The following is a 20335-nucleotide window of genomic DNA, read 5'->3' on the forward strand; positions in this document are numbered from 1 at the left end:
AATTAACTTTGAGAACAAGTTATTTTAGAAAGATGCCTGAATTTGGTGGGAATTTTGACCAATAGTTAGTGGGCAGGAGGTGACCAGATGTTGGGTTTTAGGTATTCGTTTTTTGTTGACTGAAGGCTTTGGGATASTGGAGAAGCACCTTCTCTCTGGTATTTGTTCTGCAAGAAGCTCTTGCTTAACTTCCTTATTTTAATTGCTCCCTATCTGAAAGAAGTAATTTTGTGAAAACGATTTCAGTGAGGTTTTACAACTTTAAAAGGGCCAAAGACAATCTTTATTGCTAGTATATTTTCTAATTTATAGATTCTTTTCTGTCTATTAAAAAGTGACACTTTCAGATAATGCTTTAGTCATCTGTTAAGTCTGATAATACTTCTGGATAACTTGATGGCTTCCAGTGCTTTAATTWGGAATGCCCAAATAATGGAATGCCCATTTTCTAAGTTACTGTGCTTTACTGTGAAATGTGGTAGATGGTATCTTAAAATGAGCTAAATATAGGCTGAAACTCCATGCTACTAGCAAATATTTGGCATCATTTAAAATAGGCTGTTCAACAGCCCTCTTCTAGTTTAACAAAAATTATATGGAGCTTAGTTACTAGATAAAACAGAGGCACATAAAGTTTTTATTTGAGCTATTAAAGTCCTTACAGATTTACTTTTTTTAAATTTTTTTGAGGGCTATCAACACTTCATGTGTAATATCTAAATACGAGGAAGTAAGAGTTATGATGGCTTTGGAATGTCCTGTTTTTAAATATGGAGACGAGACTCTTCTCATACACATACCTGTACATGTATTTTTCTATCTAGATACAATGAATTGCCCATAGTCAAGGGCATGGGAAGAGATATAAAAATGCCACTGAAGAATCAAGTGAGTGGGGAAATACTAGCTTTATGAGAGTTGTTCCGAAGACTCTGGATGTCAGAGATCTGTGAAGAAATATGGGTGCATATTTATAGTCAGTGTTAAGAACTGCTTAGAAATGGGAAGGAATAAGTATATCTGCAAGCTGGTGCCTTTCTCATCAAAATACTTCCTCTCCCTCCACCCCCCCCCCCCCACACACACACTTTGAAATACCAGGGACCAGTAAAGAGTAGGCATATGTAAAGGGAGAGGAGGAACTTGACACCCTAATAGTTACAGAGAGACCCAGCAAATGATGTACCAAAAACAATTTATCTAGAATTTAAAAAGGAACTCTCCGTATTAGTATTCTGTTGAAATGCACTTTGTGAGGGTCAGGAACCTGTTTTTGAACGATATGAAAAACAGGAAACTTGACTGRATATGTGTTAATTAGCCTTGTGATTCTAATGACCTTAATTTCTATAGTCTGTAATTCGGAAGGAATTAAATGGGTGGTTCAGCAATAGAGAAACACGTAGCTGCCTGGCATTCTTCTCTGGCCTATCAAATCTGGTGGGAAGTTGAATAGAGACTATACCAAATTCTAGATTGTTAAATCCAGTTTTAGTGGTGTATTTCTATAGATTCCAGTATACTAGGTAAGAAAGATCTGACCTATTTTTAGAATCCGTAGGACCTGGAAGCTGCARAGAGGTAGAGAAGTTCCACACAACACACTGGAACTAGATCTGAGTCAAAAACTAGACTGTAGGTAGAACATGTATGCTACTTTCTTTTCAACTTCAACTGAGATGAGATAAAGAATTAATGATAGTGAGCTTTCAGATGGAAAAAGAAGTTGCTGAGGGTTGCCCGGTATCCAGAATAGAAGTAAAGATTACTCTGGTGATAATTCAGAGATGGGCAGTCTTATATTCCTGAGCAGTGATCATCTTGCTTGGAATACTGGACATGTACATCTTTTACAAAACAGTAGYCACCACACGATCAAGAACCACAAGCCAGCAACTGAGTAAAAACTACTTTTTGAGTGTGTAAAAAAGATAATTGTAGAAATGATAATTCCAGGACATACCCAAATATTTGTAGGCTGATAACAAGAAGTGAGTTACCTACAATGTAAATTTATATGAATTTGGAAAATAGTTAAGATCATCTGCATTTATGTCTGCTGATCTTGAGCTTTTCACAGAATTTACTGAAGAAATAAACATTTTCAAGCATATTTGTTGCTCTGTATTGCCTCACGTTATTGCTAAGAAGTTTCAATCCAGAAAGTTCTTAGTGAAAAATGAGAGAGACAGAGTGGATGGATGATCAAAGCGATAGAAGCAAGCTGCTCTGGCAAAGCTACACATTGTGAATGCTGTATGAGGCATTTATGTTTTGGCCCCATTTTCTGTGCTGTTAAGCTCTTTTAGTCATCCGTTATCTCTGAAGAGACAGTCTAGTTGGAAGATCAACAAAGGCTTTGGAAAAGGTATTGTACAGCAGTTACTACTTACATTTGATAGTATAAGAGATGTACAGTTCTAGACAGAATGATAGGCATCCTATATTTCTCAGGACTGTTTTTAGGTTTAGATCAGAACCCTCTAGAGTGGGAGAGGTAGAGAAGCTGCTGTCTAGGACTTCAATCAATGGGCCACAGCTGATTTTTGGAATGATGTGGAGACACTGAATTTGAGAAAGTTGAGTGATAGTCTGCAAGGCTTTTTCAGTTGGCAGTTGTTTATGGGTTGGAAAAAAAAGTATTTTTGTTTGTTGAGTCTCTTTTGTTTCAAAATTAACAAGTTTTTTTTCCTTCCCCTGTATTACTAGGCTGCTTAAGTTCCATCCCAAGACAGAGTTTAAATGGCAGACAGTCAACATTCAATAGGGAGATTGTAATCTGATACAAATTCAACTAGTTAATCTCTAATATTAAACAGAATTAAATCTCTGGCATGTTTGTGGCTATCAAAAAAAAATGCCGTGTGGCACAGTAGGAAACCTTTTTTTTTTCTAACTGTAAATAAAAGCAAATACATCTGATACTTTTTGTAGACATCTGTGGAAGTCAGGACCAACCCCCTTGGGACTCAGAAAGCAGCCCTCAGGGTCACAGATCTCACATGGCCTAGTTTATTCTTCATTAAAACAGATGGTATCTATCTGAGGAGGGCAAACTTGGTTTCAAGAAAGAGATGGGGATTGAAAGGATGGGAAGCTGGAGCAGCTGGACTTAATTAATGGGAGCAAATAAAGAAGCTACATTAACAGTAGAATGGTCACTACATGACTAGTCACACAATTATTTTAGCTGATCAAAAGTTACAGGATTGTTTTTTCTAACATCAAAAGTATCTAAAATTGCATCAGAAATATTTTCTTTATTCTTTTCTACCAGGCTTCAAAGAGAGCAAAGTCCTGGAATYTGGCTGTGGTATTTCAGCATGGTGTTCGGGAATCTAGCTTGTTTTGTGTGACTGAGAACACCCTCCTTGCTTTTGATGATAGCTAAGCCAAACTGAATTTTTGCAGTTTTTGACCTCCTTTTCGTATTCGTATGCCTTTAGTATGGGAAGGCTATCTAATTGAGAAGGTTGTTGGCATTCCTTTAAGTTCGGCAACCACACTAAATTTGCAAAGAGATCCAAAAAATTTATTGTTTCTAGTGTAAACAGATTATACTGGCTTAGAGGTTAGCATTTTGCATACTTATTCTGTTTGCCCTTTTACTGGAAAAGTCTTGAATTGTGTTTTTTTGCGTGTTGCAGATAGCTCAGGCACTTGTGTTTGTTACTGGTGGCCTGGGACCTTCATTTGCTGAATGCCTTGGAGGGGAGAGTGGGGAGTGCACAAATAAACTACAGGTCTTCGGGCCTTCTAATAGTGATGGTTTTCACTAAAGCATCATTTTCAGATGAACAAACATTCGTGCTTGGTGACTGTGGCACTTGGGCTGTAAGGGGTGGTGGTGGTCATTGCTCTTTCTCTGGCAGGATAGCATTTAGCACATCTCAGGACTTGTCTAGAATGGTATGAGGGTRCTGAAGTTCTTTCGTTTTGAACTCAATGGCAAATGTCATTAGAATATTCTGCAAACCTATAAACATCATCTTTCCTTTAATTATGTGCAAGAACAGAATACTTTTATTTTAAGGTAATCCTAATGATTGTTTACGTGTATGTCACAAGGTCAAATGTAGCCACCTCCAATAGCTGAGCTCTGAGATAATCAGGGCAAAGAAATGAACAGTTCTCTCATGGAGATTATGCTGTGACCTTAGTATCTCTTTCCTGGAGGGCAAAAGGCAGTGGTGCTCTGACAGGAGACCACCTAGGAGCCCTCCCTGCTTTCTGCTTCAGAATCTTCCCTCCTTTTGTGGGGCTGTGGCATCCATCTTGCATGCTGCCACTTCAGTTGCATACTTCGGGTTGTTCGGCTCCTTATCGTAGAGATATAGGTGCAGAATTTCGGCCTAGTCACAGTGGTAGGGCACTTGCCTTATGTTCAGATTTCTGTATAAAGTCACTAGACTTTTGCATGACTGCCAAACAGCAGTAACAGCAATGCCCTACAGCAGCTTCCCTCTTTGCTCCCCAAGAATTTGCAAGGAACAGAATTACAGAGTGTTTTTCAGAAACAGCTAAAGCATAAGCAGGAAATCCAGAAGAAAAGCTTTAAGTGTGATACCTTAAATTTTAATTGTCTTTATATGCAAACTTTATCTAGTTGTCTGAAGAGCAGGTAAATGTAAGAAAATAGTGAACAGTTGGTCCTGTAAGTGCATGTGCAAAAGCATAAATTCTCGTTTGTATACTTGTATACAACTGATTTAAATTTTTGTTRAGTTTCCCAGGCCCCCAATTCCTGTTAATATTGGCTCCACATGGTTAAGCTTTTTCTTGGTTGAACAAGTGTAGCACCAGTGTGTGTGCTCTTTGCTTTTCTGTGCAGTGAGAGGAGATTGATGGAACAGCTTGAACTGGGTAAGTAAAACCTCAGTGTAAATCCAGAACACACCCCCCCCCCCCCCGCCTTGGGGCTTTAAGAGGTTATATTGTTTGTGCCAGAAGTGCTGGAAGGATGGTGATTGCATGTCTGGGTACTGTCACTGCTATCTGATGTAGACCTAATGGATTTTCTGAGAAAACTTGAATGAGAGAAAATTCATATTGCAAAAAGAGACTTCTGAAAACAAATGTTAGATGACTTCTTGCTTTATTGAGTTAGAGTGATTCTGTATTGTCTTCTTAATTTCCATAGTTGCTTGAAGTTAGGCTAAAGAGGTTTGAAAAAAAAACGCTGCTTGCAATCACTTAATAAAACTGATCAGGGAGATTGCATGCTCTTACCTGTCTGTGTGGTCTTCTGTTTTTCCTGCAGGCCTTCTGGATTAGGTRCTTGCCACAGTTCTGGGATGGTCAGTCAGGCTTTGCAGCTCCCGGCAGAAAACTTTTTCAAAGAGACTGTGTTTCTAAAGTTAGAACTTTTAGCAATTCCATGGCAGGGCCCTCCTTTGAAAATGGAGGGAGTACATGGGAGCTGGGCATTTTTATTTTTTATTGTTATTTCTGAGCACCACTGTTTATCGTGTTAGACTAATGGCAGAATAAAAAAGCATAACCCCCCGCCCCCCAAAAAAAAAAATGTCTCTGGGATAGCTAGGACAATTCTTGAATGAAACACGAGATCATTAAAGACCTAGACAAGTTAGAAATGAATACATTATCTAGCTGACCTTATTTGACTTGTCTGTGGAAGTGTTTTATTCACCCGAGTATCAAAATGCATATAAAATGAGCACTTATTTGTGGGGCTGATAAGATTAATTTTCCTGAGTTCACGTTTGGATGTTTGAAGGTAGGTAATTTTCAAGATGGTTTGTAGTTTYAGTAAGCAATATGACCATAGTTCTTGACAACATCTTTCTTGATACTTAGAAGTGAAAATTGAGTTCCTAATTCTGAAATAACTGTTCTTTTGTTATATGCTTATTTCTTCCATTTTCTATTATACCTCTTTTTAAACCATGACGGCATGATAATCTAAGTAAACTTTTGTCAATACATTCAACAGGGCTATAAATAATCCACATTTAAATACCTTGAAGAGATAGAAATTCTTGGTGTTTGTAAAATGCTTTACTGCTTAAGCCCACTCCCTTGAAAACAAAGTTGTTTTTAGGTGTAGTCATGTAATGTGACTGCATTAARGGATTTAATTACATGATAAATTTCCCAAGGTAACAAGCTTTATCTGAGACTTGCTTACTGTTTTCATGGTTAAAGAACTGTAATTCAGGACTGGTGGGAATGGAAAAATTGCTTTGTTAGAATCCTTTGTGCTTGGTCAACTGTAATACTCTGTGAATCTATATAGTTAGAAATTTTATCTGTGGATTTTGAAAAGCTGTATTGGGAATGGAGCTGCAAGTTGTATAAATTAGGAATTAATAAATCCATCAATCAAGTCTATAACAAMAGTATTTTGCTTTCAGTAACTATCGTGCTTTTAAACAATATTACAAGTGTTTGCAAAGAGAACTGTTAAATAAAATGTAAAAGTTTTAAGGATGTAAATACATACAGTAAAAACATTAAAGAAAGATCTTAAATTTCCTGTTTCCTGAACATACTAGAAACAAAACTATTTCTGTATGTCTGATTGGTAATTTTCTGCTTGCTATATTGCAATACCTTTTTTTTTGTTTCATCTCTCAGAAGAGAAATCCTCTTTCCTTTCACATACATACTCATCCCCCTGCTCCACTATTCATTTTAGAAAATGATCTTTTGCTGTAGGTTGATCGTAACCAATCAGATGACATACCACTTAATAGTACTGAAACAGGTCTGTCGACTTCCTTTCTAGGCACAAGCAAAATATGTGCAAAGAAAGGGGGAAAACCCTGAGCTCCAGTGTAAGATTTTGACTATTTTGGAAGGCATTTCTCTACAAAAGTGGCTTTATACAGATGTGGCGATTGTTCTGGATGCCAAGCATCCTGTATAGTGGAATGCATTTCTTTCAGAGACTAGAATTAAAAATGCCTGATGTACTGTTTTAATGAAGCTACATGACGTTGTTTAATGAGCAAAAAACAACAAGCAGCYACCCAAAGTGTTGAAATGTGTGTTTCTTTTCAAATGTATAATGTTGTGCTGCAGGAGAGATAGAAGTATGGTCTAAACATAATAGTTTTAACTTTCTTTACAAACTAAAAAAATAATGCTCAGTTCAATTATGTACGAAACAGTGCATTCCGAAGGAAGTAYAATGATTACTACATTAAATAGAGAAATACAAAGTATATGATTCAGCAGGCCTGATATATTTTTCAATATTTCTTGTATTCCTTTGATATTTTTAATAGTTAATTGAAAAAGGAATACATTTCCTGCAAAAATGGGTTCTCAGAATCTTTACTGTTTCCATGTACCATAAAGATGCAGCACTACAAGCATGTTTTTATTTGTTTTCAGAGCAGCTAGCAACTTTTAAACACTCTTTTTCTCATCTCTCACTTTATCCGAACTGAATCATTTCACCTGTCTGTGCACGTTCATGGGAATAATTCCTAACTTGAGTATCTACAGACAGCTATTTTCAATCATTGAATCTTTAGTAGATTAATATTTTACTCCCCCCCCATTTTAATGTATTCTGTAGTTTTGTGTTATATTACCTTTTAAATACTGATTTATCTGTGATTTAATAAGTAATGTATGGACAGTTAAATTGTTCTTTGTTGAAGGATTATGAAATCTATTACAATTGAATATTAAATCATTGGTTGTCTTTTTTTTTTTTTTTTTTTTTTTACATACTGTATGTGTGTACATATAAGCTCAATGCTGCTTTTGAATATATGTTTCCCTTGCTCTGATTGAAATTAAAAACTGATTCCCACAGTTTAGGAGACTATTTCCTTTTCTTTCTGCTGTACTTCAGAACAGTTAGGCTTCCTCATTCTGTATTTTGGTTATGTTTGCATCCTTTATATAAAATACCTTACTTCTAACCTTTCTCATTGTAATCACTTTTCTTCTTTGGATACCTRCTGAAAAGGAATGGCCATAATACCCTGCCTTTATTTTTATTAAATCATTTTCAATAAACGAATTCCAAGAAAATAATTGTGTAGCAAAAAGTGAAAAATACAATATTTATTAGAATAGTCCTTTTTTAATAGGGAAATGCAGTCAGTTGACGTTTTGTCTYCGCTTTTCAGGCACAGGTACATTTGGGCGTGTTCATCTGGTGAAGGAAAAAATGGCCAAACGTTACTTTGCACTGAAAGTAATGAGCATTCCAGATGTTATTCGACTGAAGCAAGAACAGCACGTGCACAATGAAAAATCGGTCTTGAAAGAGGTCAATCACCCATTTTTGATCAGATTGTAAGTTTTGTATGTTGTATTTTTTTTTTGTTCATTTAGCTATTACATAAAGTACAGTAAGAACAAAGTGTTCTAATTGCAAGCCGTTATTTACTTAACCAACCTCAAGCATTCAGTTTCTATTCTGCAGCCTAGGTTAAAATAGACTTCAGACTAAAATATAAAAGAATCAGRTATTTGAAATGAAGAAGCATAGTTTAAATATTTAAGCATTATAAAGCTTTTCTGCTGAAATAATAATCTGCCTCTTTTTCCACACTGCAGAAAAGGAATTTTCTTAGGAAAGGGAAAATATTAACAAAGAACTGTTAGGATTATAATGAACTCTATATAGAGAGAGTTCGTTAAAATGAACTCTAGTCTAGGATATTTCTAGGTCTTAGAAAAAAAGAAAAAAAGTTCTTCATCCCATGAAAGAGTGGGCTCTCATAGGCAATCTTTACTGACATTTTTGTGTGAAGTATTGTAACTGTGTAGGAGCAGCAGTATGTATAAWACTGTAGGTTTAAGGTGTTTTCAGGAAAACAAGAATTAATAAAAATCAACCATGTYTTGTTAGTCCTATAAACTATAATAGATTATTTGACTTTCATTTTTCTTTGTTCCTTCTAGTTGTAATTTTGCCTAACATCTTAAAATGCTTCTCGAGTATTTTTAATATAGTCACTAAAGATGCAAATAACAGCAGAATAATTATGTTCAGGACTCTGTAATAAGGAAGTAGTTTCATAAAAGCTTGAGAGAGAAGCCTGGGTTCTTTTTTCTTTATCGTTTGGAACTTAGGGAGGAGCTGTATTTGATGGCCAATTGTCTCCTTTCCGTGGCTCCCCTAGTGCCTGTAGGAGAAAAGGAAATCTTACTTGAGCAAAAGTTACTCATGGGCTGGGGAGCTCAGTTGCTCTGCTGATTTTCTTGAGGCTCTGTAGCTTGATTAGAAACCAAGTAATGAAGAAAAGAAAAGATATTTGATCTCTCTACTCTTGTGATAGTCAAGGAGCAGTTATTAGAAACAGAAGTAACATCTGTTGTTGTATCAGTGAAGTAGGTAGGGGTACAGTGTTTTTTAATGTCATARTAATGATGGTAATTATTATTTTTTAAAAGAGTAATATATGCTCCGCATGTCATCAAATGCTGATCTGCTTCTTAATTGATGAGTTCAATTTATATATGTGGTATGACTTGCTTAATGTGGGTAGAAGGAAGAACGTTTTGGTTTTTGAGACTGTGGGAGAGAAGGTTCTCATGTTCTGTGATGATGTTTTTGAAGGCTGCTTGGAATATTTTTCTTTGTGTTCCTTAGTTGCTTTTTATTGCAGTCTAGTAATTAATAGAGTACAACAGTATTCCTTAAATTAGAGGTAACAGACTGAGGAATGAAAGGTGCTTATCAGCAAGATAATTCCAAGATACGGAAATGAGTACTGCTTTGCTGTCATTTCCTCTTTAACAGAAGCAGTAGAAAAGGGATTGTAGAAGAGCAATGTGGTCTTGCATTTAACTGGTAACTAGTCACCCCCACCACRTGGTGGGAGATAGGAAGAGAAATAGTATAACTCTGTAGTGTCCTCTATTTGAACATACTGTCATAAATAATCTTTATTGTCATAAATAATCTTTACAGATTCTGCTCCCTTCCTCCCATCATTTTGTCAGTATTTGGCTAAATAAAATGTAAGGAACATGAGAATTGTCTAGTCTTAGCAGACTAGCGGGGTACTAAGTCAATTTAGGTGGTTAGCAAAGAACTGTCTTGCATAATACAAAGCAGTCCGTCTAACAGTTAAGCTTTCTTTCAAGTCTATGTATCTAGTTTTTACTTACTCAGGTAAAGTCAACTGCTTGAACATCTATTATATTATCCTGCTAGCTTCTTGGGGGTTTTAATGTTTGCACAATGAGAACCATAACTAAATTATGTACATATTTGGGACAGTAGAGATCAATTTACAGAAATTTACTTCTAAAGCAAATGAGAAARGTGATTTTATCTGATAAAACAATATATTTATTACAGATTTTGGACCTACCACGATGAACGTTTTCTGTACATGTTAATGGAATATGTGCCAGGAGGAGAACTTTTTAGTTACCTGCGCAACATGGGGCGTTTCAACAACAGCACAGGACTGTTTTACTCTACAGAGATTATTTGTGCAATAGAATACCTGCACTCCAAAGAAATAGTTTACAGAGACTTAAAACCTGAGAACATATTACTAGACAAAGAAGGACATATCAAGCTTACTGATTTTGGATTTGCTAAAAAACTGGTGGACAGGTAAGTTGTTTTTTTAAAGCTTTAATGAACATAATTACAGTTGGAAGAGATTTAGTTTGATTTCAGAGCTCAGCATCTCATCTGTACCCAGCATGGTTCACACATGTCAAATTCCTTAATACAAAGAAAACGATGCTCTTACCCGCTGTACTGAAAACAGCGTTATGCTGTAGGTACAGCTAGAAGCAATATTAGAGATAAGTTGTGGTAGAAATTATTTTTGTGTGAATAATTTTTGTGCATTTTTTTCAGCAGTCCTTGTATTAGAAAAGTGAGTTCAGTGAAGTAAAATGAGCAAATACTGAGATGAGCACATCTGTGTTAACTATAGCATCAGACTTCCGTATGAATTGAAATACTGATTGTCTTGTAACTGATTTGTTCTCTTCTATTTTCTTTTTAGAGAGATTTTTGAAAGGTAGGAGTAACATTTTAAAATTGGATTGTGTGGTTTCACAGGCATGTTGCTAAAGTGAAATTACAAAATCTAGGAAGAACTGTTATGCCAGATTCACCAAAAATAATGTAACTATGCAACTTCTACACTGCTCTCAACTTTGTCTGTCTTATTATCATATATAATTTGGTTTTACTGGTACTGCAGAGTTTTCCCTCAGTTATTTCTCTACTCTCTCCAGCTGAACTACTCTTCAATTATATAGTAGGTATTTTTAAAAGAAAGTGAGAATTGTTATTAGGATTGAATATAAGGCAACAGATGCTAGGCTGGCATATTAGGCAAAATGCCCTGACAAAGTTGTTATTACGCTCTAGTGCCACTTCTGGAGGAAGACTATAGCTGATCGTTCTGGTTGGGGCAGTATGGTAAACTAGTCAGTCTTCATTAAACAGATGTTTGTTATCTTTGCTTGTCCTGTTATCCTTCACTTATTCACCTATTTGAAGCTTGTTTTACTACCATTAAGTATGTATGGGAAATTTTACAAGAGCAATCTGAAAAGAAGGTGGATCATAGAATCAGTGAAGTTGGAAGGGACCTCTGGAGATCATCTAGTCCAACCTCCCTGCTCAGCAGGGTCACCTAGAGCATGCTAGACAGGGTTACACCCCGGCAGGCCTTGAACATCTCYAGAGAAGGAGACTCCACAACCTCTCTGGGCAAACTGTTCCAGTGCTCCATCACTCTCACAATGAAGAAATTCCCCCTCACGTTCAGGCAGAACTTCCCGTGGTTCAGTTTCTGCCCATTGCCTCTTGTCCTGTCACATGGGGCAACTGAAAAGAGTTTGTCCTCATCCCCTTGACACGCTCCCTTCAGGTACTTGTATACATTGGTAAGAACCCCCTTCAGTCTTCTCTTCCCCAGGCTAAACAGGCCCAGCTCTCGCAGCCGTTCCTCAYRGGGCAAGTGCTCCAGCCCTCTGATCATATTCAGAACCCTATGCTGGACTCTCTGCAGTAGCTCCATGTCTGTCTTGTACTGGGGAGCCCAGAACTGGACACAGGACTCGAGATGAGGCCTCCCCAGGGCTGAGGAGAGGGGCAGGATCACCTCCCTCGACCTGCTGGCAACACTCTTCCYAATGCACCCYAGGAGACCATTGGCCTTCTTGGCCACAAGGGCACATTGCTGGCTCATGATCAATCTGTCGTCCACCAGCACTCCTAGGTCCTTCTCTGCAGAGCTGCTCTCCAGCAGGTCAGCCCCCAGCTTGTACTRGTGCCTAGGGTTATTTTTCCCTAGGTGCAGGTCTCTGCACTTGCCCTTGTTGAAACTCATGAGGTTCCCCTCCGCCCAACTCTCCAGCCTGTCCCGGTCTCTCTGAATGGCAGCAAAGCCCTTTGGTGTGTCAGCCACTCCTCCCAGCTTGGTATCATCCACAAATTTGCTGAGGAGGCACTCTGTCCCCTCATCCAGGTCATTGATGAAGAAGTTGAACAGGATGGGACCCAGTRCTGAGCCCTGGGGGACACCATTAGCCACAGGCCTCCAACTGGACTGCATGCCACTGATGACAACCCTCTGAACTCTGCCTTTCAGCCAGTTCTCAATCCACCTCACTGTCCACTTGTCTAACCCACACTTCCAGAGCTTCTCTAGGAGGATGTTATGGGAGACAGTGTCAAAAGCCTTGCTGAAGTCAAGGTGCACAACGTCCACTGCTCTCCCCTTATCTACCCAGCCAGTCACTCCATCATAGAAGGCTCTCAGATTGGTTAAGCAGAATTTGTGCTTGATGAATCCATGCTGGCTACTCCTGATCACCTCCTTTTCTTCTATATGTTTGGAGATGGCTTCCAGGATGAGCTGTTCCATCACATTTCCAGGGATGGAGGTGAGGCTGACCAGCCTATAGTTGCCTGGATCCTCCTTCTTGCACTTCTTCAAGACTGGAGTGACCCTGGCTTTCTTCCAGTCCTCAGGCACCTCTCCAGTTCTCCAGGACCTTTCAGAGATGATGGAGAGCGGCCTGTCAATAACATCCAYCGGCTCCCTCAGTACCCATGGGTGCATCCCATCAGTGCCCATGGATTTGTGGATGTCTAGCCTGCCCAGAAGGTCTCTAATCCTATCCTCCTCAACCAAAGGAAAGTCTTCCCTTCTCCAGACTTTCTCCCTCACATCCAGGGTGCAGGATTCCTGAGGGCTGCCCTTAGCAGTGAAGACTGAAGCAGAGAAGGCATTCAGTAATTCTGCCTTCTCTGTATCCCTTGTCACCAGGGCCCCTACCCCATTCAGCCATAGGCCCACATTTTCYCTAGTCCTCCTCTTGCTGCTGATGTATTTGAAGAAGCCCTTCCTGTTGTCCTTAACATCCCTTGCCAGACTTAATTCCAGCTGGGCCTTAGCCTTCCTCCCCACATCTCTACATACTCTGACTGCATTCCTATAATTCTCCCAAGTGGCCTGTCCCCTCTTCCACATTCTGTGTATTTTCTTCYTCTGTCTGAATTTGGCCAAGAACTGAGGGTGCTGCTACTACTGATCTTTAATATCTGTATGTTTGATCAAATTCAGTTCCTACTGGGCAAGTAGATAGGTTTCTAAATATTGGCATTTTTTTAAAAAAAAACTTTGTTTTTAAATTAAAGTGACTTTTTCCAGAAAGCGGCAAATCTACACCCATGTAAGGAAAGCAGGATGACCTCTTTATAAGGCATTTTCATACTAATTCTCATGACTTTCAAATGTAGATACTGCCACTTAGTGGTTATTAATTTGAATTTCTGTGGTCTTAAGGCATAACAGGAGTAGCCCTTCAACAAACAAGGGGATAGTTCAAATCAAAGTATATTTCTCAGTCTGGAAGACATRTCTGTAAGAGTAAGCTCATTCAGAGCTGTTCTAGGACACAGAACAAGTTATCACTGCTACATTTCCTGTGTACCTTGCATCCTTGGGGTGTTGGAGGAAAGGGTGAAGTTGAACGCTTTCCGTTGAACTGAGTTACAGAATGCTGTACTAGCTTTAAGTTATTAGCTACTTTAGAATGTACAACAGGTAATGTAAAATGCAGAACACAAGGTGGAAGAACTGAGGATTGCATTTATTTTATCCGTCAGAGCACAGGTAGCTACTTATGAGAGTCTGATCTTTTTGATGATTATGTGGCATTTTCCCCGTTAGCAGTAGACATTTTAACAAGCCTGGTTTTGTCATTTTAATAATARTTGTCAGCAATTTATCCACTAGTACTCTGCCATAGGCTGTTTTGTTTTACAGACTATTTGATCCAAGGTTTGCATTTGATTTAAAATACAGATGTTCACATTTGTTTTATGTATGGCACATCTATACATATGCACAGTGTATGTATGTACATGTACTGTCTGTCTGTATATATATATATGCAGACCATCAGAATTATGTGAAAATAAAATGCAAATCATGTGAATTCTTCAAATGGCTGTGAGGAACTTGCTGATGTAGACAAACAGTAGTATTCCTAGACAGGGGACATGACATGTGAAAATAAGCTTCCTCTACGGAAAACCTACAATAGAAATACACATTTTTGATACGTTTTACGCCCCATAAATGATCCTGTAAATAAATACACCTTCAGAAGGGTCTTCTGGAGGATTAGATGACGATACAACAGTCATGAAATAGTAATAAAAAATGAGAAAATATGATCTTTTTATAAAATTCACGTTGTGCATTTCCCTAAGTATTAAATGGTTTGTTTTGTGTCCAGCAAAAGAAGAGATGCAGGTAGTGACCATGACAYAATTATGCTCAGCTTGGCAAAGAATTTGAGCTTCCTCCAAATTTTTGTGTAATTAGTAAACATAAATTTCTTTGTTAAAATTTAGAAGTGGGTGACCAGCTGGTGATAATAAATTTTCTTTACTGGTCCAACTAGGAACTTGAGGATATACTGGCTTTTTTTTTTTTATCAATTGATTTCTAAAAGTAATGAAAATATTCAGAGACTCTGCCTTTGCTGCATAAGATTTTTTCTTTGGCCCAGTGGAGTCTGGTGGGGGAGAGAAGGATGAGCATTGCAGAGCACTGCCCCGCACACTGTCCAGCTTGTCAGCTAACRCAAGGGTGCCTGTCTAACCTGCTTTATTTGTACAGCCCTGCTTTCCAGATATTCAAGAAAAACAGGCAGATATTTCATTTCCAGGGGGTGGCTAAATCTGTGCGAACAAAAATTCACACGGAGAACTGTGATACAACTTCCTAAATTTTGTTTGCTTTAAAAGGTAACGAAACTTTGTGTTTTTCTTTACTACCTAGTCGCTACCTAGACAGCTGCTAGATGGCGGCAGAGCGTAAAGCAGGGCTGGATGCGAGAGATCTCTTGTGTRCGGTTGATTTGGAAAACGAGTTGATATTTTCTAGTAATAAAAATTATGCCTCCCGATTGTGTAATGGAAATCGAAGATATATTCTTTACACTAATGAATGTAATTCAAAAGCTGTGGAGCAGTTGAGTGTGGTGTGTGTCCATGTCAATTCTAACAGTTTAGCTGAAGCAATTTTTTGACATATTAAAACTTTTGCCATATTAAAATCAGGCCTAAAGAAATTCAGTCTTGTGCATCATAAATCTTGTAAAGGCTTGACTAAAAAGCCTCTCATCCTTGATCTTGAGTATTTTATGAATCAAAGCTGACACTTGATTTTTTTTTTTAATCAACTGCTTTGTTTCAAATAAAATATTTTTCTGAGATTGTGGAATTATTTAATGTGTTAACAAATATATTGATAATCTGAGATGTAATAATATGGATCTTGAATGTCCATGTATGTGTTGTATATTTGGGAAGATGAAGAATTGTTCAATTTATCAGAACAGTGGTAGGGAAAACTAGAAGGTGCTGAAGRGGATTGGTGTTCTTTTTAATTCATTTGTTCAGAACTAAGTTACCAGTTTGATGCATGTTTTGCAGAAGGTTTGTATCACGCTTGCGAATCTCATTGACAGTCAATGTTGCTTTTGCTGCAAGTTAGGAATCGGGTTTTAAACTATGTGAAGATCAGTAATGTTACGATTATATTTTTTGTCATTTCTATCACAACTTTTCTTAAAATCCAACATACGTTTTGCTTTCTTGTTCTACATTGTTATTTTGTCCTCTCTTGAATTGATAAGCACTTTTTCAGTCTTCTATCTTCTGTTTTGCTACCAGGAAAGTGTAAATTCTTCTTCTTCTTCTTCTTTTATTTTTTTGTTTTTTTTTTTAACTGAAAACACATTTGTGTCAGTAGCCTATATTCAAAAATAAATCAAGAGAGTGAAGCTAGTCAAACTCTGCTTTCCTTGTTCAGTTATTTTTACAAAGACAAATCTATATTTCTGGAATAAATGATTTCATAATATTGCTTCAAATGGTAGCTTGCACTCTTTAAACTTTAACTAGTTATCTTCAATTTGTTTCATAAACTTATGGGACGTATATATTTCAATTAGCTAACAATATAATACTTATATCCTGGAATTATAAGACATCAGCTATAAGTGAACTCAAGACACAGTGTGTCAAAAATAAGGTACTATAACTTACATAATTTGCATTTGCTTAACTACACTTTCTAAATATTTTAATTAAAAATACAAAGTGTACACYTTTTAATAAACATTATAAAAATGCTGCTGGGTGGTATTTCAATACTATTTGAAAAACATATTTAAAGAGACAAACTGAAAAGGGAATTTTGCTTAAGACCGGGATTATTTTAAAATGTTTAAATTCATATGTTTACCACACACATTTATTTTTACTAAACAAAAATCTTTTCTGATAGAAATTCAGATTGCCAATAATCTTGTGTTTTGCAGGACCCATCAGGARTAGTCCATAGGGTCCTGGGGAGAGTCTGCAGCTCATAGGGTGAAAACTACTGTTACCAATTACAAAGCAATATATAGCTGAATGAGTTGGGTAYCATGCTAGCAGGCAGGAAAACTGGTGTCCTGGTATTTCCTGTAACCATGGGGAAGTTATTTAATTTCCACATGCCTCTCTTGAAGGACAATTAGACGTGATTATCTCAGGAGTCGTTTTAGACCTTAGGTGTTCTTTTTGCCTCCTATTTCTATATATAATAAATATGTAGATTCATCTTGAGCACTTCCCATCTCTTTACAATTTCATTTTCACTTTTTTTCCTCTTCCTTTCTCCCAGGACGTGGACACTCTGTGGTACCCCTGAGTATCTTGCGCCAGAAGTCATACAAAGCAAAGGCCATGGAAGAGCTGTGGATTGGTGGGCTCTAGGAATCCTGATATTTGAGATGTTGTCAGGGTGAGTGATAGTAGTGTTGACTACTGTGTCAYAGTAATACTGTATCAAAGCTGAGGTTAGGATTCTTTACTACTTTGTTTATGATGCTTCAGATAGCAAATTTGAACTACCTGGTTTAAATCTAATACCGATAYACCTCTTTTCTGCCTTTCTCTGAAGAAAGGAGTTGAGAGCTGTTTAAAAGAACATATATCACCATCATTACTTTCTCTCTCTTTTTTAATTGAATGTGATGATTATGATTTTCTTATTTACAGCTGCTCTTTTTCTAATTCACAGTGGAAATTTAGATTTTGTTTAAGTTTAAATTTTTATATACGAAMTGTCTTATATAAAGCATGAAAGCAAGGACTACCAATTTTCTTTGAACCATCTGTAATTAATTTTTAGCATAGTGAAATATTTGTGATAGGAATGTYGTTCTGTCAAAACACGTAGCTGTTAAGTAGGAAGGCTGTGTAATCGGTACAAATTGCATAACTCATGAGTTTTGATTTGAACTAATTTAAACTGAAAAAAATATGAGGGAAAAAGTTAGATACTCTATTTTGAAATTAATTTGCTGAAACATTTTTGATATTTGACTCAAACATTATTTTTGATGCTTTGGAATTTTCTTGATGGCAGTATTCTCAGAAGATAAAGCCTTTGCCACTGAAGAGAGACTTTCAGGCATTAAAATAGTTAACTGYTTCTGACTTAATTATTAGGTGGAGCAAAGTAATTGCTTTAATGTACTCCGATTAAAAAAATATATATTAACAWAAGTAACTAGACTAGGAAGAACATGGAATTCTAAGATACCTGTTGGAATAATTAGGAATAATTAGTATTTGTATACTGAACAAGGTATCCATGCATATATTTGCTTTAATCTATTACTTATTTGCAAAAATCAATTTTGCCAGTAATGGTAGCTGCAGTAGAACATATGCAGGTCAAACTTAAGGCTTTCATAACTTCCCAAGAAACAGTAATTTCAGTTAGTTAGGGTTTTACAGTAGTTAGAACCTGTTGCTTTTCAGTACCAGGTTGTGGGTGTGCTCTGTGCTTTCTCACTTTGTGCATGCACATGTGTTTGTGTGTGTGTGGGGGGGGGTGACTGTGGTCTTTCATTCTAGATCAGCACTCCCATAAAGCAGAGCTGGAACAAAAGCATCCTAGTGTGGATTTATACCTCCCTTTCTGTATATAATACCATCAGCTCTGGGTAACCTTTGTGACTCTTCTTCTGGTGTTAGAGCAAGCCCATCAGGGTGCCCGAGCAGAGAGCTGCCCTGAGGGATGGTCAGTGTGGAGGTCCCTTCCACAAAGTGTGTGTGTGTGTGTGTGTGTGTGTGTGTTTATACTTGGTGTGAAGAAGCACAGTCAATACCATCAGGTTTATCTCAAGACAATATTGCTGCTAGCTGGTTTCTTCTTTTAATGTCCCAGAGGCTTGTATATGCATTTACTTTGAATCTCAAGACAATTTCTGGACAAAAAAGATTAAAATGCACGAGTAGTTTTGTACTAACCAAGGCAGGCTTGGCTGACTGATCTAATAAGTCATCGTTTTGCATAGGCTGAACTGTGCAGAGGCCAAGCTTCTCCTTCCTTTCACTACTTTCTGAAAGAATGAGTAGCCAAGTTAGTCAAGGCAAAGCTCCTTGGAGTGGTAAAGGGAGCAAGACATTTCTAGGAGCCTTATCACCAATAAACTTTAATCCTAGGCAGCATGAGGAGTGCAGGCAGAAGTGTCCCCTGTTGTAATACTAGTTCAGGCATTATCTGTTTTCTGCCTGTATCTGAGCAACTTAACTTCACATGACTCTGTGGGACCACTGTATATCAGCTTTCTCTTGAGTTTAAGTGGTCCTAGTACAAGTGGAAGTGGGATGTTTTTCCTTTCCCTGCCTTACAAAAGTTGATAGGTTCTCTCCACTAGAGTAGTAATGAAAACTTATTTTCCAAAATTAACAAACTGAAGACAAGAAAGATCTCTGCATGGGAATCAGTGAGATGCAAAGACTCCAGGGCGCACTGAAGTATGGCTGGTATATATTCTTTCAAAGAGGAAATATAGAAAAAGGGGAACAGCAGCAACCTAGGTAGGATATTCTGTGTCCTGAGACAAGAAGGCTCAAGTGATGAGGTCTGGATTCCCCCTGACTGACAGAGCAGCTGTCTAGAAGCGATTTTGTAACAGTCTTTTTTCCACTACAGTATTTCTGATTTAATAGAAGTATCTGTGTATATATACTCTTCATAATGGTTAGATACTTCATTTTTTTCAGTGTTTGGGGGAAAGTTCCTATCCAAAGCAGGACAATTTTTAAGATTCTAGGACTTTCTTCTTCTTTGGAGGAATTTGTTCTGTGCATGTTTTCTTTAAGCAGGCAGGTTACCACATAGGGAATATACTTCTATCATTTTACTAACTTTTTCACTTCTGTTGGTAGTAGCAATGTTTTAAAACACTTTCATCACCAGCTGAGCATGTAGCTTCTTACTTACTATCTAGGCTTTTAATGCAAAAACAATTATGGCTAACTTTAAGTCTTTGTCCATAAAGAAGTGAATTGTGACATTTGGTAGTTATTTCCTTAAATAATTCTTTCTGAACCCCAAAAGCAATAAAAGAATAGGGAGTTGTGTCTGAGGAAGTGGTCTGTCTAAAAAACAAACAAACAAAATAAAACCACACTTTCCTGTTCTGCTGTGTCTTATTTCTCTAACCTGCTGCTATCTCTAGAGGTCTGTGGAATTCTAATTTTGCACAGACGTAAGACAAGATTCCAAGATCTTGTTATGTTCAAGATAAGAAAGTATGAGTAGAGGAGTAAATAGGGAAAGCTTAATGAAAAGAAATCATAGGATAAAAACATACTAGTCTGTGTCTGAATTTTACAATATGTAAACGAGATGCTAATCCGCTTGACCATCAACTGAATAACAAAGGACTTAGTACTCCTGAAAACACTTATGCAGTATGACTTGTACACAGCATTTTTCGGGAATAAGCTTAACTGAATAACAAAAAGTTAAGGAAAGTAGTAATGTGAAATGAACAATTA

General features: G+C 37.3%; 1 protein-coding gene across 1 annotated transcript in view; it reads left to right on the top strand.

Annotated features, from left to right (window-relative positions):
* PRKX (protein kinase cAMP-dependent X-linked catalytic subunit) overlaps positions 1–20335 on the top strand; it is a 60688-nt gene that overhangs the window by 23258 nt on the left and 17095 nt on the right. Inside the window, exons 3-5 of the mRNA XM_085321596.1 lie at positions 8109–8277; positions 10295–10558; positions 17160–17279. Coding sequence (XP_085177722.1) covers positions 8109–8277; positions 10295–10558; positions 17160–17279 — 553 coding nt within the window. The remainder of the gene's footprint in view (positions 1–8108; positions 8278–10294; positions 10559–17159; positions 17280–20335) is intronic.

Source organism: Rhea americana, unplaced genomic scaffold (genome assembly GCF_003343005.1).
Source record: "Rhea americana isolate MKP2758 unplaced genomic scaffold, rheAme1 scaffold_7, whole genome shotgun sequence".
NCBI classification, from domain to species: Eukaryota; Metazoa; Chordata; class Aves; order Rheiformes; family Rheidae; genus Rhea; species Rhea americana.